The sequence below is a fragment of the Muntiacus reevesi genome, chromosome 9 (assembly GCF_963930625.1).
Source record: "Muntiacus reevesi chromosome 9, mMunRee1.1, whole genome shotgun sequence".
Lineage (NCBI taxonomy): Eukaryota > Metazoa > Chordata > Mammalia > Artiodactyla > Cervidae > Muntiacus > Muntiacus reevesi.
The window spans coordinates 45357400-45381203 of record NC_089257.1 but is presented as its reverse complement, the minus strand read 5'-3'; the positions used below and the strand labels follow the sequence as shown (position 1 = coordinate 45381203).

Here is a 23804-nt window from a genome sequence, read left to right as displayed (position 1 = left end):
ACAATATTAAAAACAAAAATAAAAACACAAAAAATTTTAGAAATATATATGAAGTTGGATTTAAAAATAGTGCTTCTCTCTTTTTTTTTGCAAGGTTATAGTGAAATGAAAATGAAAACTGAGGAGTAATAGAGGAGTAATAGAGGACTTTAAAAGAAAATAAGAGAAAAAAAGAAAAAGAAAAGAAAATTGTTTTCCTAACTAAATAATCATTAAAATATATGAAAATGAAAGTTAAGGAGTAATGTGGGAGTAATAGGGAATTTTAAAAGAAAATAAAAGAGAAAAAATAAAAAAGAAGAGAAAAAAAAATTTTTTTTAATTAAAAAAGTAAAGGTAAAAATATATCTAGGAATTTATCTGGAGCTGTTGCAGTCAGTGTGAGTTCGGTTCAGTTTCAGATAGCTCCTCGATCCAGCTTACACTTCTCCATATCTGTAGGCCCATTCTGGTGTAGTCGGTGTTACCTACAGGGGTTTTAATCTGTTGCACCGGTTCCTTCTGAAGCGGTTCCCTTTGTTTATTTGGCTTCTGTTTGCAGGTCTCTTCAGTGTCTCATTTCCACCCTGACACAGGCGGGTGGAGGTGGTCTCTTGCTCACGTTCGCTAGTTCAGTCCTGCTGCGGGGAGGGAGGGGCGCTGCAGACAGATATCGCTGTGTGTGGGGAGCACTCACCGTGTTCTGGCCACACTGGGTTTGCTACCGCTCACGGGTGTGTGTGCTTTCCCCGTCTACACTGCTCAGGCTCCCAGCTGCTCTATATGGAGTGTGCCCTGCCTTGCATGCGATTCCAGTTTTCGGGTACTCCACAGAAGTGCGGACTCGGTTGGGCCTGCGTTTTGTGCCTTCCCCGGCCGGAGCAGCTCAAGCAGCCAGGAGCTTGATGGGCACACTCTCCCTGGGTGCAGGTGCGCCTTCTCCTTTCCACGGTCCCAGCCCAAGTTTCCGCCCGTGCCAGTCGCCAGTCAGGTGCGTGCGCCTTGTGTTTAGCCGCGACCCTACCATTGGAAGTCGACCATCCATAATCTCAGGAGGTCTTTGGTTAGAAACTGGAGGCCTGTTTGCAATGTGGTAGAGGATGCCGTCTCTGCGGCCGAGTTTGCCCCTTTCCCCTCCCCCCTGCCTCCTGCCTCTGGCAGGAATAAGTCCTTTGTTCTGCGAATGGCTGGCAGTGTGTTCGGGCCGGTTAATTTTCTCTCTCTCTCTTGCTATCCCACAGTTTAAGTTGCTATCTCATGAAAGCTCCCTCCGATTGCCCTCAGGGCATTCAGGCCTGGTCCACACCCTAAGCAATGCCACCCGCTCCTCTCCATTCCGCCCCCACTTGCTGGTGGCGGATGTGGGCGTCTGGGGTACTTTTCTGCTGGGAGTTGCTTTTAGGCATGTAATCTGTCGGTTTTATTTATTTTTCTTCCCAGTTAGGTTGCCCTCTGAGATTCAAAAACTTCCCCCACACCCGCAAGTGCGAGGGTTTCCTGGTGTTTGGAAACTTCCTCTATTAAGACTCCGTTCCTGGGACGGGTCTCCGTCCCTAGCTCTTTTGTCTCTCTTTTTATCTTTTATATTTTGTCCTACCTCCTTTCGAAGACAATGGGCTGCTTTTCTGGGCGCCTGATGACTTCAGCTAGCGATCAGAAGTTGTTTTGTGAAGTTTGCTCAGCGTTCAATTGTTCTTTCGATGAATTTGTAGGAGAGAAAGTGGTCTCCCCATCCTACTCCTCCACCATCTTGGCTCCTCCCCCTCATTGTCACATTTTAAAGAGCAGAGACATGAAGAATATTCTGACATCAAATTAGATGGCAAATCATTGTGTTTATAATGTAATGATATTCAGGCTTTGCCAAACATAGACAATACATGTAGACATTGCTACACTAAGTACTCACTGGAATATTTCCAACTTACAGAAAGCAACAGTCAGAGAAATTTGAAACTTAATGGAATATCTTGTTATGGCAGGATGTCTTTATGAAAAAGAAAAAATTAAAGTGGGGATGCAAGCAAAGCTTCCAAGTCGTTCATTTGTTACTCAAACAAGGAAAGCCTTTTATCAATGATGAGTTGATTAAATAATGTTTGACTGGAACAATCAAAACAAATGTGTCTAGAGAAAATAAACTTGCTTAAAACAATTATCATTTTGATGAGAACTGATCCCTGAGGAATTGAAGACCTTGGGAACAGTATCAATCCCAGTCAATTTAAAAGTAAGGCAAGTGATTATGAGTGGTTTCCTGTGGCTTTTGATTAATTCATTGATGTTAGTGGGACTGCTCACTTGTCATTTATTCAGAATTAATAATGAATTTTAACTGATTGAAGAATTAACATTCTTCCCCATTCTTCTTCTTTTATTTTATTTTAAAAATTATTTATTTTTTAATTGAAGGATAATTGCTTTACAGAATTTTGTTGTTTTCTGTCAAAACCCCTGTCCAAACACAAATCAGCCATAGGTATACATATATCCATCCCTTTTGGACCTCCCCCCATCTCCCTCCCCATCCCACCCCTCTAGGTTGATACAGAGCCCCTGTTTGAGTTTCCTGAGCCAGACAGCAAATTCCAGTTGGCTATCTGTTTTACATATGGTAATGTACATTTCCATATTACTCTTTGCATACATCTCACCCTCTCTTCCCCTCTCCCCAAGTCCATAAGTCTATTCCCTATGTCTGTTTCTCCATTGCTTCCCTGTGAATAAATTCTTCAACACCATTTTTCTAGATTCTGTATATATATGTTAGAATATGATATTTATCTTTTTCTTTCTGACTTATGTCATTCTGTGTAATAGGCTCTAGGTTCATCCACTTCATTAGAACTGACTTGAATGCATTCCTTTTTATGGCTGAGTAATATTCTATTCTGTATATATACCACAACGTCTTTACCCATTCACCTGTCGATGGACATCTAGGTTGCTTCCATGTTCTAGCTATTGTAAATAGTGCTGCAATGAACAATGGGATATGTGTGTCTTTTTGAATTTTGGTTTCTTCATGGTATATGCCTAGGAGTGGGATTACTGGGTCATATGGTGGTTTTATTCCTAGTTTTTTAAGAAATCTCCATACTGCCTTCCATAGTGGCAGTATCAACTTACATTCCCATCAACAGTGCAAGAGTGTTCCTTTTTCTCCACATCCTCTCCTGCTTTTATTTTTGTAGACTTTTTGATGATGGCCATTCTGACTGGTGTGAGGTGATAACTCATTGTAGTTTTGATTTGCATTTCTCTAATAATGAGCAATGTTGAGCATCTTTTCATGTGTTTCTTAGCCATCTGTATGTCTTCTTTGGAGAAATGTCTGTTCAGGTCTTATTCCCACTTTTTTTTTTTTCATTTATTTTTATTAGTTGGAGGCTAATTACTTTACAGTACTGTAGTGGTTTTTGCCATACATTGACATGAATCAGCCATGGATTTACATGTGTTCCCCATCCCGATCCCCACTTCCGCCTCCCTCCCCATCCCATTCCTCTGGGTCTTCCCAGTGCACCAGCCCTGAGCACTTGTCTCATGCATCCAACCTGGGCTGGTGATCTGTTTCACCCTTGATAGTATACTTGTTTCAATGCTATTCTCTCAGAACATCCCACCCTCGAGAGTCCCAAAATCTGTTTTGTACATCTGTGTCTCTTTTTCTGTTTTGCATATAGGGTTATCGTTACCATCTTTTTAAATTCCATATATAAGCATTAGTGTACTGTATTGGTGTTTATCTTTCTGGCTTACTTCACTCTGTATAACGGGCTCTAGTTTCATCCAGCTCATTAGAACTGTTTCAAATGAATTCTTTTTAATGGCTGAGTAATATTCCATTGTGTATATGTACCATAGCTTCCTTATCCATTCATCTGCTGATGGGCATCTAGGTTGCTTCCATGTCCTGGCAATTATAAACAGTGCTGTGATGAGCATTGGGGTGCACATGTCTCTTTCAGATCTGGTTTCCTCGGTGTGTATGCCCAGGAGTGGGATTGCTGGGTCATATGGCAGACTTTTTGATTGGATTGTTTGTTTTTCTGGTATTGAACTGTATGAGCTGCTTGAATATTTTGGAAATTAATTATTTGTCAGTTGTTTCATTTGCTATTATTTTCTCCCATTCTGAGGGTTGTCTTTTCACCTTGCTTATGCACCTCCTTTGCTGTCTAAAAACTTTTAAATTTAATCAGATCCTACTTGTATACATTTGTTTTTATTTCTGTAACGCTGGGAGGTGGGTCCTAGAGGATCTTGCTTTGATTTATGTCATCGAGTGTTCTGCCTCTGCTTTCCTCTAAGAGTTTTATAGTTTCTGGTCTTACATTTAGGTCTTTAATTCATTTTGAGTTTATCTGTGTGTATGGTGTTAGGAAGTGTTCTAATTTCATTCTTTTACATGTAGCTGTCCAGTTATCCCAGCACCATTTATTGAAGAGGCTGTCTTTTCCCCACTGTATCTTCTTGCCTCCTTTGTCAAAAATAAGGTACCCATAAGTGCATGGGTTTATTTCTGGGCTTTCTATCTTGTTCCATTGGTCTATGTTTCTGTTTTTGTGCCAGTTCTGTACTGTCTTGATGACTGTAGCTCTGTAGTATAATCTGAAGTCAGGAAGGCTGATTCCTCCAGTTCCATTCTTCTTTCTCAAGACTGTTTTGGCTTTTCAGGGTCTTTTGTGTTTCTATATGAATTATGAAATTTTTTGTTCTAGTTCTGTGAAAAATACCATTGGTAATTTGATAGGGATCACACTGAATCTGTAGATTGCATTTGGTAGTACAGTCTTTTTCACAATATAGATTCATCCTACCGAGGAACATGGAATATCTCTCCACCTGTTTATGTCATCTTTGATTTCTTTCATTAGTGTCTTAAAATTTTCTCTTTAGGTAAGTTTATTCCTAGATATTTCATTCTTTTTGTTGCAATGGTTCAAGGGATTGATGCCTTAATTTCTCTGATTTTTCATTGTTAGTATATAGAAATGCAAATGATTTCTGTGTACTGATTTTGTATCCTGCAACTTTGCTACATTCACTGATTAGCCCTAGTAATTTTCTGATACTATTTTTAGGGTTTTCTACGTACAGTATCATGTCATCTGCAAACAGCAAGAGGTTTACTTCTTCTTTTCTGATCTGGATTCCTTTTATTTCTTTTTCTTCTCTGGTTACTGTAGCTAGAACTTCCAGAACTATGTTGAATAATAGTGGTAAAACTGGACACCCTTGTCTTGTTCCTGATCTTAGGGGGAATTCTTTCAGTTTTTCACCATTGAGAATAATGTTTGCTGTTGGCTTATCATATATGGCCTTTACTATATTGAGGTAGATTCCTTCTATGCTGATTTTTTGAAGAGTTTTAATCATAAATGGGTGCTGAATTTTGTCAAAGGCTTTTTCTGCTTCTATTGAGATGATCATATGGCTTTTATCTTTCAGTTTGTCAATATGGTGTATCACATTGATTGATTTGCATGTATTGAGGAATCCTTACATTCCTGGAATAAACCCAACTTGATCATGGTGTATGAGCTTTTTGATGTTCTGCTGAATTGTTTGCTAAAATTTTGTTGAGGATTTTTGCATCTATGTTCATCAGTGATATTGGCCTGTAGTTTTCTTTTTTGTGTGTTGTCTTTGTCTGGTTTTAAAAATATGGAATGCTTAACGAATCTGCATGTCATCCTTGTGCAGTGGCCATGTTAATCTCTGTATCATTCTAATGTTATTATATGTGCTGCTGAAGTGAGCACCCATTCTTATTTTTTAGAGTTTTCTTTTACTTTGAATCTGAGTTAATTACTTGCTTAATTCGCTATTCAGTGGTGGCAGTGGTTTAGTCACTAAGTCAAGTCTCACTCTTGTGACCCCATGGACTGTAGCCTGCAGGGCATGGTACTAAGAAAAAGAGAGAATCGAGATTCAGGGCATCCGAATTTTGTTTAATCATATGTAATAAAATATCTTTGAACCTTGCTTTACTTAGCTATAAAATAGGGACTCAGATAAGGTACTTGCTAAGAGTAAATACCTATATTTGTATCTACAATATGCTTAGTGCTGTCATAAATGCTTTATATGTAATATTTACACTTAAAAACACACCTATCATATAGACACTATTACTATATGCATCATTTTACAGATGAGGATAGAGGCATAGGCATAAAGAATTAGATTGGTCATGGTCACCCACCTAGTAAATGACAGAATATGATATGAACTGAGGCAAGTCCCCTTTATGTAAAGTAATATTTCCTTATTTTAACAATTTATGGTTTTTCTTTTATAATTTATATTGTTGATTAAATTATAAAGTTCTGAAGGCAGTAATTATGTTTCATGGTCTTTTGTATTTTCACATCAACAAACACAAAGTTTTTAAATTGAAAAGCACTAGGCAAAACATAGGGGATTCTCTGGGGGCTCAGACAGTAAAATATATGCCTGGAATCCAGGAGACCTAGGTTTGGTCCCTGGGTTGTGAAGATCCCATGGACAAGGGAATGCCTATGCACTCCAGTATTCTTGCCTGGAGAATCCCATGGGCCGAGGACCCAGGCAAGCTACAGTCCATAGGGTTGCAAAGAGTTGGACAAGACTGAACAAATAACACTTTCACTTTTCAGGCAAAACATGGCAGTTGTTGGTAAGGCCTATTTGGAGTAGGTAGAATCCATTATAAGCCTTGATGAAAGAAGCATCCTGACTGAAATTATGTTTGTGAAAATTTGAAGCTACTTCAACAAGGCTTACAAACTTGGAAAAGAACTCAGAAAATTGAAAATTCCAATCATCCTATTGGGAAAAATAGCCTGAAAAGAGTTGATTAAGGATATTGGGTTTATAAAGGAATAGTCATTGGAAAGACTGATGCTGAAGCTGAAACTCCAATACTTTGGCTACCTACTGTGAAGAGCTGACTCATTGGAAAAGACCCTGATGCTGGCAAAGGTTGAAGGCTGGAGGAGAAGGGAATGACAGAGGATGAGATGGTTGGATGGCATCACCAACTTGATGGAAATGAGTTTGAGTAAGCACCAGGAGTTGGTGATGGACAGGGAAGCCTGGCGTGCCGAAGTCCATGGGGTTGTGAAGAGTTGGACACGACTGAGTGACTGAACTGAACTGATAGGAATAGTTACAGGGATTAGTGATAACTTTTCTCTGTCCATGCTAAATACCAATGAATTTAGGAGCCCATACTGCCTTAGGTGCATGCAAAATGAAGTAAATGGATGAGAAGTATTTTGTACTTAAGGGATTATAGACTTCTTTTTCTATTAAATGGAGTTAGATTTGTCTTAAACACAATAAATGCCAAGAGAACTTCCTGTCTGCAAGTTCACATTTCAAAGAGTTTCATACTGTTCCCAAAGTAAGTCACACTGGCAAAAATTAACAGAGTAAATATGCCATGTGTTTTACTCTGGGATGTATTACCACAGAAATGTCAAATGAGAAAAAAAAAAAAAGCATAACAAGCAAGCAGAGGAATTTGATAGGTGTGATGCTAGGCCTAATCTATTTCTATACTGCTTTCTCTCCACTGTGCTTTTCAACAGCCCTTTCAATAGCTGGTTTTTGTCCTAGTGGAGATGTGAATAGATGCAGAGAGGAATCCCAAACATGGAACTGATTGTTCCTCACTTAATAAATTTATTTATACCTCAAAATGTCTACAGAATGCAGTTCTGACACCCATAGCCTTGTGGAAGTTCCGACCAAGGGCATTCTTCACCTCATTATTTCTCAAGCTGTAGATGATAGGGTTCAGCATGGGAGTTACAACTGTGTAGCACAGTGATAGCACTTTTTTGCTCTCAGGGGAATTATTGGACTTTGGACGGAAGTAGGTGAGGCTTAAAGATACATAGAAGAGGGAGACAACAAGGAGGTGGGATGAGCAGGTAGAGAAGGCTTTATGCTTCCCCTTTGCCGATGGAATCTTCAGGATGGCAGCAGCAATGTGAGTGTAGGAACATAGGATCAGCAAACAGGGTATCATGACAACCAGAATGGTTCCAAGGATGGCATAGACCTCAAACAGTGCTGTGTCTGCACAGACCAGCCTCAGCACAGGCGGGCTGTCACAGAAGAAGTGGTTCACCTTGTTGATGCCACAGAATGGAAAGCTGAAGAGCCATGTGGTCTGCACAGTAGCCATGGGAATGCCTGGAAACCAGGAGACAGCTGCCAGTTTGGCACGTGTCCTTGGATTCATGATGACTGGGTAGTGCAAGGGACTGCAGATGGCTACATAGCGGTCATAGGCCATGGTGGCCAGGAGGAAGCATTCAGAAACCCCAAAGAAGAAGAAGAAATACATCTGAGTGGCACAGCCAAGAAAGGAGATGGTTGTGTCCTGGGCAACCAGGGTTCTCAGCATCTTGGGCACAATGACCAGATTGAAGCCAATCTCCAAGAAGGACAAGTTCCTGAGGAAGAAGTACATGGGGCTATGCAGCATGGGGTCAGCCAAGGTAACCAGAATGATGAGGCTGTTTCCCAGCAGAGTGACCAGGTAGATGAACAGAAATGTCAGGAAGAGTAATGACTGTATTTCAGTAGGTAAGGAAGAGAAACTCATGAGGATAAACTCACTTACTCTTGTCCAGTTTCCTTCAACCATTGATATAGGAATGAACCCCCAGCTGTGGTCATGGAGAGAGACTCTTGATTGGAAGAGTCAGATTCTAGATTGTTCTTGGGATTCCTTTTAGTGTCAGGGAAAGAAGCACAATCAGGATCTCAGCTGTAAGAGAAAAGACCTTGTGCTATCTGAGAATAAAGACATAAGAAAGAAAGATCAGAGCCTGGGTTCTGAAATTGGCAATGTCTCATCCTTCCCCAGTCTTACGCTTTATGCTTCATTTCCCACTTTTTTACTGTATTTGCTAAAACAATTTGGATCATATCCACACACACTCATTTTCCGATGCACACTTAACATCCTCATAGTGTGGTTAAGTGAGAGGGGTCCTGAGGCAATTGGGTGGAGTCAGATGGAAAAACAATAGAAAATTTCTATTTATACTACCTATTATGTCTCCCCCTTCTTCAAAGATTCATGGTGTTTGATTCTCCACCTATTTCTAAAAATAATGCTAACTTTAAGAAAACATTTATTTATTTGTTTATTCATTTATTTGGCTGTGCTGGGTCTTATTTGCAGCATGAGGGATGTAGTTCCCTGATCAGGAATCTAACTTGGCCACCTGCATTGGGAGGGCAGATTCTTAGCCACTGGACCACCAAGGAAGTCCCAGTAATTACTTCTTTGTACATATTTAAGGACTGTAATCCTAAAACAACTTGAGAGGGCATATACATAGAAAAATTCAACTGTTTTATCATGTTTTGTTTTGAAGTGATTCAAAGTAGTAGAAAAAGTGGCAAGGAGATGCAAAGAAAGGATGTAGCAGTTTTAAAGCAAGTTTTCCCCCTTTTCAATGTACAAACAGTAGAGTACTTCATGTCATCTAATGCTTATTCTTTCTTGTCTAATCAGATTATGAAGTGACTGCCTTAGGATATTTCTCCTCAGTCCAGCAAAGTAATTGTCAGGACCCAGAATATCCACTGGCTTTCAAAATTAAAATCTGAGAGGAGTATTTTAATATACCTAAGTAGATAGTGAGTGTGCCCCAAGAGTTCCAACTACTTCTCTTTCTAGACTGGACAAATAAAAAAAAAAAAAAGAAAAAGAAACAGATTCTCACAAAATTCTGCAAAAATTATGAGGAACATTAGAGTCAACGTGCAAGAAAAAATCTTTTGTGTAAACAACCTGGTTTATATGAATAAGAGATAGAGCCTTCAATGATATGAAAAAATGCAATATATATTCTACTTCTTTTGAGGCACTGGTGATATGATGATTGATTGCCTCCTTTAACTTTAGAATCAAATAATCAATTATTTTAAATCAAAATGAAGGGCATGATACAGGAAATATATAGTACCTTGGGTGGGATGTATGAGAAATAGGAGTTCCTATTGCAGTCTATGAAGGCTTTTCTAGGCAACAGGGGTGAATATGAAGTTTGCTAAAAGACAGCCAAAACATCTAGGGTGTTGTATGAAATTATAAAGTTTAATCAAGAATAAATGACTAGGAAAAATATCAAAATAACTAAGCTAACACTTGAACTGAAAGTATTCCTCAGTATACAACAAAATAAATGGAAATATACTCATACCAGTATGTCCTTATCTCTGTGATATTTTTCTTTTAAATTTGAGGATAGGGAAATTTTTCTTTACCCATTCAGATAGAAAGCAAACAAAAATGAAAAAGTAAAATCACAAAAGCCACAACAAAAAGACCTTTTCCGCTACACACAAAAACACAAAACTATCTTACACAATTCAAAAAGCTAAATCTAAATGGATTAAGGTTTAGATGTAAGGCCTGAAACTGTAAGAGTAGAATATTGACATCCAGGGAACTGAAGGAAGAAAAAAAGGGGAGTTTCTGTGTAAAGGGTATAAAGTTTCAGTTTTGTCAGATAAATCACTTTTAGAAATCTAATGTGCCTATAGTTAACAAATTGTATTGTATAACTAAAATGTTTTAAAAAGTTCTCATGTTAAGTGTTCTCACCACAATAAAAAAAATTCTTAAGAAAAAAGACTTTGGGAAAAGAAAAAAATCATGCAAAGAATATAATCATACATTTGACATCAAAATGGCTATAAAACATGGGAAGATGTGCAAAGTTTCTAAAAAGTAAGTACAAATTAAAAATCAGATTAAACAATTGCAGTACTCAGTTATGTTAAAAGTTAAGGGAAATAAACTTGATAGGTATGAAATGACAAATAAATCTCCCAATACAAATCAAAGAAATTTTGAACTAACAATATCTTATCTGCAATTTTAGACTAAGTTTGGGTGAAAATTGTGTTTACCTGAATGTTTCTCTCAACCTTATTTATGATAGTGTAGTTGCAAACAAATGAGCCAAAAGAACACAAACAGCAAGTTGGTTAAATAAATTGTTATATCTCTGCTATGAATTTCTAAGCTGAAATTTAGAATCATGTTATAAAAGAATATTTAATAACATGGAGGCATATAGGTGAATGGAGTATGTTACAAAATAATATGTTTAATGTGAAGATACTTATTTTAAAATATAAACTACATCCATAAATTGTGCTCTGTGTATATGTGCTCAGTCATGTCTGACTCTTTGCAACCTTTTGGACTATAACCTGCCAGGCTCCTCTGTCCATGTGCTTTTTCAGGCAAGAATACTGGAGTGGGTTATCAATTCCTTCTCCGGGGGATCTTTCTGATCAGGAATTGAACCCACATCTGTGTCTCCTGGATTGCAGGCAGATTCTTTAGAGCCATCAGGGAATTCCATATCCATCAATAGAACAACTCAATTGCACTCATTTAAATGTTAAAATATTAATGTAGTGGTTATAAGTGTTTTAACTTTTTTCTTTTTGTTTCATGTATCTATATTATTTATCTTGATACTGTAATCTTTGTATTTGAATAAACACAAATATTATAATGAAATATTCATGCTACTCAAAACAACATTCACATTTTAAAATACAATGATAAATTTGAAATTTTATCTGTAGTAACAGGTAAAACAAATTACTATTATTCAACAAATAATAAAAACTGTCTATTGGTCTTTGGAGGGGTCACAGAGCTTTAAGGAAAACCGTTATCAATAAAAGCAAAAATAAATGGGACCTAATCAACATTAAATCCCTTGTAGAACAAAAGAAACCACCAACAAAACAAAAAGACAACACATAGAATGGAAGAAAATACCTGCAAATGTTATTAGGACCAACAAGAGGTTAACATCCAAAATACACAAACAGCTTGTACAATTCAATATCAAAAAAACCAAACAACCCAATCAAAAACTGGGCAGAAGGCCTGAATAGAACTTTTTCCCAAAAATGTACAGATGGCTAATGGACATGTGAAGAGATGTTCAACATGGCTAATAATTGGGGGGATTCCCTGATAGTTCAGTTGGTAAAGAATCTGCCTGCAATGCAGGAGACCCTGGTTCAATTCCTGGGTTGGGAAGATCTGCTGGAGAAGGGACAGGCTACTCACTCCAGTATTCTTGGGCTAATAATCAGATAAATGCAAATCAAAACCATAGTGTGATATCACCTCACTCCTTTCAGAATAGCTATCATCAAGGAGTCTACAAATAACAATAATTTGCTGGCAAGAATGTGGAGAAAAGGGAACCCTTGTACCCTGTCACTGGGAATGTAAATTGGTGCAGCCACTATGGAAAACAGGATGGAGGTTACACAAGAACTAAAAAGAGAACTAGTGTATGACCCAGCAATCCCACTGCTGAGTATATATCCTAAGATATAAAAACATTGATTCAAAAGTATTTGGGCGCAAATATATATATATACACACACATATATATGTATACACACACACACACATACGTATAACGGACTATATTGCTCAGCCATAAAAAGAATGAAATTCCACTATTTGAAACCATGTGAAAAAAGTAAACGAAAATATGTGCATGGACATAGAAAACATCATAATTAGTCATATGTCAGAGAAGGACAAATATTCTATGATAACACTATATAAGGAATAAATCACTTATATAAATCACTTATATTCCTTATATAGGAATAAAACAAACTAGTGAATATAACAAAAAAGAAACAACCTCACAATAGAGAAACCAAACTAGTGGTTACTAAAGGAGAGGGGGAAGACAGAGGGGCAAACTAAGGGTATGAGATTAAGAGATACAAAATTACTATGTATAAAATAGGTAAGAAACAAGGATATATTATATAGTACTAAGAATTATAGCCATTAGCTTGTAATGACTTTGAATGGAATATAATCTATAAAAGTATAGATTATATATGTGGAATTTAGAAAGACTTTAAGGATGACCCTACATATCAGACAGCAAAAGAGACACAGAAGTGAAGAACAGACTTCTGGACTATGTGGGAGAACGGCATTGAAACATGTATATTATCATATATAAAACAGAATGACCAGTGCAGGTTCCATACATTAAGCAGGGCACTCAAACTTGCTGCCCTGGGACAACTCGGAGGAATGGGTAGAGAGGGATGTGGGAGGGTGGTTCAGGATGGTGGGACACATGTACACCCATGGTTGATTCATGTCGATGTGTGGCAAAAAGCACCCAAAATACTGTAAAGCAATTCACCTCCAATTAAAATGAATAAATAAATTTTTAAAAAGCATAAAAATTTTAAAGATAAAAAAGTCACTATGTATAAAATAGGTAAGAAACAAGGATATATTATATAATACTAAGAATTATAGCCATTAGCTTGTAATGATTTTAAATGGAATATAATCTATAAAAGGACTAAATAAATCACTATGCTGTATATCTGAAACTAATAAAACCATTTAAATCAACTATACTTCAATTAAAAATGATCTCTCTCCCTGAAAAACATAAGGAATGAAGATTCAATTCACCAAAAATATCAATAAGAAATGAATATGTAAAATTACTCTATTTTCCCAGTACTAAAAATAAACACAAATTAGACAAATCAATAAATAACACTGGAATTCAATTTTGCTCATCAAACTTGGAAAAGTAAAAATAATCATAATGCTCAGTGCTAATAAGGGTGTGGTATAGTAGAAAATACCTTTGATTTGGGTGTAAAAAAGAGTATAATTTTTCTGAAGAGATATTTAGAAAATTTAAATGAAATCTCTTAAAGTGGTCATCCATTTTGTCTCAAGAACTCAGTGTTTCTAATTTAAACCAATAATCAGAGCCTTAGACAAAGATTTCACTTATAAACATTTCAGTTTTGTATCTCTATAGTGTCAGAACTGGAAACAATCACTAATGAATAATTGACTAGGTCAATTATGACCTAAAGACTTCAGAAAATATCATGTAATCATCTAAGCCTTTTTTGAAGAAATGCAAATGAATAATATCCATGACATAATATTAAAATTAAAGAACAAGAATAAATGTGTACATGTAAGATTCCAAGTTTATAAATAAGAAAAAATAGGAGAAACAACTGAAAGAATATGCCAGTTTTAGCAAAAATCACCTTCAAGTGGTGGGGAAAGGAATGAGTTACTTCCTAATCTTATTTTCTGATTATTCAAGCGCACAACAGTGAGCTATGCTTTGTTATATAACAGCAATAAAGTAATAATGATAAAAATGAAAATGATGACTGTATGTTGTTACTATTGGCTGAATACATAATAGAATTATGCTAGTATTTTTACTTTTTTAATAGTCTTCTCCACAACAACTGTCTGATTTTGAGGCTATTATTATTCTACCTAAACTGCTAATGGAGGAACTGAAGTTTGGAGAGGTTAAGTAACTTCCTAGTTAAGGAATTTGGTAAATTGTTTGCACAGCAGGACAACACAGGTCCTGCAATTAGAACCATAATGAAAAACAAAATAGTAAGCAATACAGGTTTTCAACAAGGCCTACATTTTGAACACAGAATACATTTTAGGTCTCACCTTTTGTCTTTCATCATCAGCTTTTTTGCACTTATGGATGGATTACTTCCCTTCATGATTCTATACAGAGGTTGGTGATTTTTTTTCTCTACAAGGACAAGACATAAAATATTTTAGGCTTTATGGCCCATGTGGTCTCTGTTGCAACTACACAACATCTAAGCTAATGCACACATGCAAGATACTGCATCTATATTATAAGTGGTGCTGTGTTTAGTCACTCAGCTGTGTCTGACTCTGTGTGACCGTAGGGCCTGCAGCCTGCTAGGCTTCTCTGTCCATGGGATTCACCAGGCAAGAATACTGCAGTGGGCTGCCATGCCATTCTCCAGAGGATCTTCCCGAGCCAGGGATCAAATCCAGGTCTCTACACTAGCACCACCTGGGAAGCCCATACACATCACAGGTACACAAATATATACCAAACCTAAACAAATGAGCATATCTGAAGACCGATTTTATTTATCAAAATTTGAATTTTATATAATTTTCAGATGCCATGAACTATTATTCTTCTTTTGATTTTTAAAAATCATTTTAAAAACTTAAAAGCCATTTTTAGCCCGTGGGCCATAGAAAACAGGAGGCTAGCTGGAAGTTTGCCAGTCCTGCTCTGTATCTTTCACACAATGTCACTTGTTGGCACACCTGCCTCCTTTATCCTGCTGACCTCTTCTTTCTCTTTTTTAAAACTCAGGTATGTTTTCCCTGTGCTACTTCCAGATGGGGTTATTCCTGGCTTTAAAAATAATTTTCTTTAATTTTCTATTTTAATTATCTATTGAATCACAATTTCCTAGTTTAATTTGCAAACTCTTTCAGACAAGGAACTGCCTACTACTTAGAACAAGCCCAGCACAAATGCAGATTGAGCTATTTATGATAAATGAATTCAAGAATTTCAGAAAGTTCATGATTCCTTGAGTTTTCATTAGACTTCATGCCCAGTCACATTCTTCTACTGAAAGTGACTTTCACTAGAAGTTTCATTTCATGACAAAACATGGTGAGTGGTTCTGGTGGACAAGGACCGGGAAGGAGGAGGGAGTAGAGATGAAATGGACTATTGGTTTTTCCACAGAATTTCTGGAAACTGCTGGGCAGAAGAGATGGCAGACTGTCTTGATGGAAGACACTGCAGAACCTTCTGGTCCATGGTCAATGCACAGACTCCTTGCCAGACCCTCCAGAACCTCCATAGAACATTCTTCTGTCTTTCCTTATTTTATTTTTTATTGGCAGATAGTGGCTTTACACTGCTGTGTTAGTTTCTGGTGCGCAGCAGAGTGAATCAGTCACATACATCCCCTCTTCCTTGTATTTCCTTCCCGTTTAGGTCACCTCAGAGCACTGAGTCCCCTGTGCTCTTCAGTTAGTTCTTATCAGCTATGTGTTGCATACATAGTAGTGAGTATATTCTAACCCCAATCTCCCAATCCATCCCATTCCCCTTCCCCCTTGGTATCCATATGTGTGTTCTTTACATCTGTGTCTCTAGTTTTGCTTTGCAGATAAGTTCATCTACACCATATTCTAGATTCCACATAAATGTGTTAATATACAATATTTGCTTTTCTCTTTCTTGCTTACTTCACTCTGTGTGACAGTCTCTAGGCTTTATGTTAATCACTGACTGACTGTCCCAAGAGGAGGAACTCACTTTTCTGGACTTTCTGCAGTCATAGAATTGTGTAAAGAATAGTGCGCTCTGCCTCATGAACGTTCCACTGAGGAAGTCTTTCTTGAGTTAATTAGAGGAAAGTCCAGAGTTGGAGGAGGTATATGTCCTGTCAAAGCTTCAGAGACTGGAATTTTTCTGAACCAGAAAGATTTGGAGTCACAGTTGGACAAAAACTTGGGTAATCTGAATCTTCTTGTGGTCTCAGATCTTACTTTCTGACAAAAATTGGGAAATCAAGGCTCAGGGAGCCCAAAAAACAGGTATGATTTTTCCGGTGTGGACACAGGAATAGAATTCTGGTGTTCCACCAAACCTTGTCTAGTTGAGCAGCTGAACCTTAAGATGGGCCTGGGTTGATTGGCCCTTGATGAGATCCTTACCTGTGCCCAGAAGGGAGATCTGCCTTGTTCAGCTCTACCTGATACCTGTGCTTCATGCAGGCTCCTGAGAGTTTGATGAACTCTGGCTCTGCTGTCAGAAGAACCAGAAAAACTACGAGGGAGGCCCTACTCCTTTTCCTGGATGAGCCATCAATGACTAGACCTAAAGACAGATCACTGCAGCCTTCTCTGTGTCAGGTGTGAGTGAGTAGACAAGATGGGTTGGCTCTGCTCCCAGTCCTGACTTAGGAGATCTGTTCCCAGATGTGCCTCGTTTGCCCTCAGAGCCAGATAAAGGGCTGGCACCTGCATTTCCCCCAGGTGTTTCTGGTATTAGCTTAGCTCCTCTTCCTGCCCTTCCTCAAGAGTACCTGAGCTTTCTTGACTTCACTGTCCTTTGGGACCCTATGGAATGTCAGATGCCAATAGTATGAAGTTCAGAAAGGGAAACGATTCTGTATGAGTGTGATATTGTGTAGAGAAAAGCATAAATGTTTTGGATTCTAAGTGACCTAAATTTAATCCCAGCACTAGAAATCTCTGGTTTGTGATGCCTAACAATTTTATTAAACTCTCGGAGTTTCCATTTCCATATTGCTGAGACAAAGATAACATGCTTATTTACAGGGTTGATATGACAGGATGGGATATATTAAAAAGGATTTTAATGTATTCTATTACAGCATGCGTGCACGCGTGTGTGTGTGTGTGTGCGTGCTTAATCACTAAGTCATATCTGACTCTTTGCAACTCCACGGACTGTGGCCCAGCAGGTTCCTCTGTCTATGGGATTTTCCAGGCAAGGATACTGGAGTGGGTTTCCATTTGCTCCTCCAGAGATCTGCCCAACCCAGGGGTCAAACTTGGGTCTCCTGCATTCTAGCTGGATTCTTTGCTACTGAGCCATCTGGGAAGCCCTATTATAACATATGTATTACTATATCATGAATATCATGTTGTAATAACACCTTCCAACCTTCCCAATAGCCAGTACTTGTTCATCAACAAATATTGACTAATTACTACATGCCAGGCATTGTTCTAGGCTATTAGAAAGAGAAATGAAAAAAAAAAAAAATCTCTGTGCTCCTAAAGCTTACATTTGAATGGAGAAATCCAGGCATTGAACAAATAAACCATTAAGCCTTATTATTAAGTAGTTGCTATACACAAATTCAGGATGGAAGAAATAGAAAACTGCTGAAAGAAGGGACTTCTCTATCATAGGATCTTTTTGTCTTTTTGCTAATAGTAGGCTTGTCATTGTTAAAGCAGTCATATAAGCTGAAGATATAAGCCCTTGTCCAAAGGTTGATCAAGTTAATTGAGGTTACTGGTTATGAAAAGTCTAGAGAGCCAGTACAGCATAGAGCTGGTGATTCAGGCTTTACTAATCATACAGTTTTAGGTCAAGGAAAGATTAAATTTCTTATTATAGTACAATTATTAACAGTTAAATAATATACAAACTATTTTAACTCCATCAATAGGTGATAGAATAAAAATTATAAATTTCCCATTGTAATACAATTTTTCTGTGAAAAAATTATGTTAAAGTGGAATAAACTCCAAGATGAAATTTTATTTGAAATAAAGCCATTTCAAATAAAGGACATGATATAAGCATTACAAAAATTATAAAATATAATTATATATTTTCATAGAACTAACATTACACATATATACATATAAAATATGTAAATAGTAAATTCTTAGAAAAATACACAAGGAATTAATTATAATTGTTTCCTTGGTGCAGGAAAGTGGGAAAGCAGAGAGGTGAACCCTGAGAAGGAAATATTTTGATTAAATATTATTGTATACTTAATTTTAGCATGTATATTTATTAAAATTTTAATAAAAAATACTTGAAATAATACTTTAGTTTTATCTTATCCCTTCACTATTAATTCCTAGTCTTATGATCTAGAGAAAGATACTAAAATTTCTCAATGTCCCAATACATGTTGTAAAGAGGAAATAAGTTTAAGTACGGAAAACTTGATAAACCTAGGTGAAAGTCATGTTATGCAAGTTTCATCAAGACACTACCTGATCTGAGACTTGAAAGTTTCCATTAGGTGAGGAAAGGGCATTCCAGTTGACTATAGGATGAGGCAACATCATTATCATTCCACTATGTCTGCAATCATTGATTTAGAATCTTTATACTAATTCTTTTGCTTTGAGTATTTTTCCTTTTTATTTTTACTTGGTTAACTCCCGCACAATTTTCTCTTATCACTCTAAATAATCCTCAGTGAGGTCTTCTCTGAATCATGCTTATAAATTAGGACTCCCTCCTTTTATTCTTTCTCCAGAGCAATATAACTTTTCCTTCATAGCAATGACATCAATTTGTAATTATAATTATTTGTGCAGTTCTTTCTTTAATACTTTTCCTCTCCACTGGACTGTAATGTCCCTGAGGCAACGACTCTGTTTTGCTCATCCTTGTAAATTCAGTACTTATTAGTGAGTGTAAGGCAGGAATGGGAATTGCTCAGAAGCAACGAGAACACCAAGAAGACTCATGATAATAATTTAGAAATGAGGGCCTAGCTAGTGTCATATAATGGTGTATAATGGCATTGGCAATGAAAAGGTGAATTGAGTCAAGGTTTGAGCATGAAGACGTTTGCCAAGGAAGAATGGGCAGGATTAGGAGACTGGTTGAACCCTTCTGTGATAGCCTTTATTGAAGGGCAGAATTACATCATGGTGCAGCACTCTGCATGGCACCTTTTCATTCTGTAGATGTTTGTGTGTTTGTCTGTCTCACAACCAGGGGCCCTGAGAGGGCAGCACCTGGTTTACTGTTACACCAAGATTCAGGCTTAAATATCCACTGATTAGATGAAAGAAAATGTCAACAAATGATGAGGTCAAAAAGAGGGATAATTAAAAAGAAAAAGGTTTTTAAGATTTGGAAATTCTCTGGGAGGATGGTGCTAGATACATGCTTTGATACCCAAGAAGAGATGTCTTAGTTTTAGCTGGAAACCTGGAATTCACATTTCAGTGAGAGGTCAGAGCTAGGGAAACAATTTAGGATTTATACATTTAATCATTGGTTTATTAACCAAGTACCCACTGTACTCCAGGCATTGGACTAGGCTTCAGTAATACAAGCATGAATGATGAATACAAACATGAATGTCCCTACTGGGTCCTCTATGCATGTGAAAAATACAATTGTGATATCTTTAATGCTTAACAGTGCTAACTTATTAACTTAGTGCTAACTGAGCTTACCATGAAATTAAAAGATGCTTACTCCTTAGAAGGAAAGCTATAACCAACCTAGACAGCATATTAAAAAGCAGAGACATTACTTTGCCAACAAAGGTCTGTCTAGTAAAGGCTATGGTTTTTCCAGTGGTCGTGTATGGATGTGAGAGTTGGACTGTGAAGAAAGCAGAGCACCAAAGAATTGATGCTTTTGAACTGTGGTGTTGAAGACTCTTCAGGGTCACTTGGACTGCAAGGAGATCCAATCAGGCCATCCTAAAGGAAATCAGTCCTGGGTGTTCATTGGAAGGAGTGACGTTGAAGCTGAAACTCCAATACTTTGGCCACCTGATGCAAAGAGCTGACTCATTTGAAAAGACCCCGTTGCTGGGAAAGATTGAGGGCAGGCAGAGAAAGGGATGACAGAGGATGAGATGGTTAGATGGCATCACCAACTCGATGGACATGGGTTTGCATAGACTCCGGGAGTTGGTGATAGACAGGGAGGCCTGGTGTGCTGCGCGGTTCGTGGGGTCACAAAGAGTCGGACATGACTGAGTGACTGAACTGAACTGAACTGAACTGAGCTTAACACATGCTAGATGCCACGTGTGTTCAAAGGAGAGTGTACATGGATTTGCTTGGAGGAATCTGAGAGAGACTAATAGAAAACACTGGAATTTACTCTTACATGATACGTAGACACTAACTTGACATGAGAAGTATAGTATGGTGTCTTTTAATATCATTTTGGTCTAGTTTATTTTAGTGTTGCTCAATTGTTTTATGTTCTTACTGATTTTCTTCCTACTTGTTTTACTCATTAATGAGAAATGATATAGAAATCACCCACTGCATATGGTTTTATCTATTTTTCATTTCACCTTTACCATTTTTTCTCTATATTTTGAAGCACTAATCAGGTGATTACACATGTAGGCTGATTACGGTTACTTGATGAATTGTCCTCTTTGCCATTAAAAGTTATGCCCGTTTATCACTGGAAATACTAATGAACACAATGCTTGAATCACAGGAATAGATCAATAATTACAGGAAAAATAAACAAACAAAATTTCAGGGACTTTGACCCACTATTCTACTGTTGGAATTTTAACTCTATATGGTGGCTGAAGAAGACTTTTTAAAAAAAACTTAAAATATTAAAATGCTCACTACATTACTATTTATACTGGAATATAAGAAACAATGAATCATGGAGAATATAAAGCATATAGAGTAATGGCACTTACACATGGTGACATGTTTTATAGTCTTCAAATATTATTCTTACAAATAATTGTCACAGTGTGAAAATAAATGTTTATGATTAGTGTCAGGAGCTTTATCTTCATTACCCAGTTTAATCCTTATACCAACTCTATGTGGAAGTTAACCACGATTACCTGTTTTTAAATAAGAAAACTGCTTTATCTACCCTAATAACTTGTTGGGTGTCTAATCTGTTAACCTCTGTTATGACATTAAGTGATAATAATAATTATAAAAATGTGCATGCAGTATGTCTATAATTGTCAGAGATTATCAGAGGTAAGTTCATAAAGGTATTCAGATGAGGTAACTGCTAAGAACCAAAACCTATATATGATTCTGCATTATGCTTGAGCTGTCATAAACACATTATTAATATCTAGTCTTAAAAAAACCTATAGGATAGATATGATTATTATTTGCATAATAATATGCAATAATAATAAATAATGATTATTATATGCATAATTTTACAGATGAGGAAAAAGGCATGAAGAGTTATTGACTTTCCTTTATTCACCCAACTAATAAATGGCAGAGGGGAGTATGAACACAGGCAAGGCCACTTTATGCTGTATATTTCATTATTTCAGGAGTTCATAGTTTTTCTTTCATAATTTCAAATGTTGATGAAATAGTAAACTTCTGAATGCAGTAATTGTGTTTTATGGTCTTTGGTACTTTCACAGCAACATACACAAAGGTTGAAAATTAAAAGGCACTAAAGTAAGCAAGGCATAACAGAGTTGTCAATAAGACATATAGGAACAGCTAGGATCCATTGGAAGCCTCGAAAGCACAACGATGCCTGAAATTAAGTTTGTGAAAACTTGGAATTACTTCAACAAAGCTTACTCAATATAGAAGAGTGAAAATTGGAAACTCTGACCATTCTATCTCAGAAAAAATAGCCTGAAAGGAGGTGACTAAGGATATTGGAGTTATGAAAGGATAGTCATGGGGATTAGCGATCCACTTTTCTCTACCATGCTAAATACAAACAAATTTAAAGCCAAAACTGCCTCAGGTATGTGAAATGAAATGAATAAATGGGACAAATAATGCATGGGGGATTTATGCCTTTATTTCTATTGCTGGAGTCAGTCTTGCAGAACACAAAGAAGACTCTTATGTCCCCAAGTTCACATTATAAGAAATTTCACACTGTCCCCAGTGTATGTCACACTGGTGCACATTAGCACAGTAAATACCTAGAATATATTGGTCGCAGAAGTTTCAAAATAGCATTTGTACCAGTAAGATAAAAGTTAAGTCCATATTGGGCAAACAGAGGAAAATGGCACATAATAATGATGGGTGCAATACACCTCTGTGCTCCTTCCCTCCACTGGTCTTTTCAACAGCCATTGCAGCAGCTGGGTTTAATCCCAAACAGATGAAAATAGAGGCAGAGAGGAATCCCCAATATGGAACTGCTTGTTCCTCACCTAATAAACTTCAGTTCCACCTCAAAATGTCTACAGAAAGCAGTTTCTGACACCTAAAGCCTTGTGGAAGGTCCGACCAAGGGCATTCTTCACCTCATTATTTCTCAAGCTGTAGATGATAGGGTTCAGCATGGGAGTTACAATAGTGTAGGACAGTGATAGCACTTTTTTGCTCTCAGGAGAATTATTGGACTTTGGACGGAAGTAGGTGAGGCTTGAAGATACATAGAAGAGGGAGACAACAAGAAGGTGGGATGAGCAGGTAGAGAAGGCTTTACGCTTCCCCTTTGCCGATGGAATCTTCAGGATGGCAGCAGCGATGCGAGTGTAGGAACATAGGATCAGCAAACAGGGTATCATGACAACCAGAATGGTTCCAATGATGGCATAGACCTCAAACAGTGCTGTGTCTGCACAGACCAGCCTCAGTACAGGTGGGCTGTCACAGAAGAAGTGGTTCACCTTGTTGATGCCACAGAATGGAAAGCTGAAGAGCCACGTGGTCTGCACAGTAGCCATGGGAATGCCTGGAAACCAGGAGACAGCTGCCAGTTTGGCACGTGTCCTTGGATTCATGATGACTGGGTAGTGCAAGGGACTGCAGATGGCTACATAGCGGTCATAGGCCATGGTGGCCAGGAGGAAGCATTCAGAAACCCCAAAGAAGAAGAAGAAATACATCTGAGTGGCACAGCCAAGAAAGGAGATGGTTGTGTCCTGGGCAATCAGGGTCCCCAGCATCTTGGGCACAATGACCAGGTTGAAGCCAATCTCCAAGAAGGACAATTCCTGAGGAAGAAGTACATGGGGCTGTGCAGCATGGGGTCAGCCAAGGTAACCAGAATGATGAGGCTGTTTCCCAGCAGAGTGACCAGGTAGATGAACAGAAATGTCAGGAAGAATAATGACTGTATTTCAGTAGGTAAGGAAGAGAAACTCATGAGGATAAACTCACTTACTCTTGTCCAGTTTCCTTCAGCCATTGATAAAACACCCCAGCTGTGGTCATGGAGAGAGATTCTTTTTTGGAAGAGTCAGATTCTGGATTTGTTTTCAGACTCTTTCTTAGTGTCTCGAAAGAAGCACAGTCAGGATCTCAGTTGTAACAGAAAGTGCCTTGTGTTACCTAAGAATCAACACAAGGAGAAAAGAATGGAGTCTGAGTTCTGAAATGGGCAATGTCTCATCCTTCCCCACTCTTATTCTTTATGATCCATTTTCTACTTTGTTATCATATTTACTAAAACAACTTGGGTCATATCTAT

The 23804-nt window shown here is 37.6% G+C and overlaps 1 protein-coding gene, 1 non-coding gene and 1 pseudogene across 2 annotated transcripts; all 3 read right to left on the bottom strand.

The window, feature by feature from the left end:
* Positions 1 to 865: 865 nt before the first annotated feature.
* On the bottom strand, positions 866 to 8626 carry LOC136175905 (olfactory receptor 10A2-like). Its single transcript, XM_065946091.1, has 2 exons — positions 7678 to 8626; positions 866 to 1209 (listed from the first exon to the last, which is right to left on the bottom strand). Exons 1-2 carry the CDS (start codon positions 8624 to 8626, stop codon positions 866 to 868), a joined length of 1293 nt encoding a protein of 430 aa, XP_065802163.1.
* LOC136176102 (U6 spliceosomal RNA) lies at positions 5644 to 5747 on the bottom strand. Its single transcript, XR_010664483.1, has one exon. It is a non-coding gene; the product is annotated as a U6 spliceosomal RNA (small nuclear RNA).
* Positions 8627 to 22569: 13943 nt separating the features above from the next.
* On the bottom strand, positions 22570 to 23525 carry LOC136174863 (olfactory receptor 10A5-like; annotated as a pseudogene).
* Positions 23526 to 23804: the final 279 nt, after the last annotated feature.

Excerpts from the sequence above, each read along its gene's own strand:
- LOC136175905 (XM_065946091.1), bottom strand. The coding sequence starts at position 8,626 with ATGGTTGAAGGAAACTGGACAAGAGTAAGTGAGTTTATCCTCATGAGT. Across the intron at positions 1,210-7,677 it reads GGGTGTCAGAACTGCATTCT|CAAGAGAGAGAGAGAAAATT; the intron begins GTAGACATTTTG and ends ACTGTGGGATAG.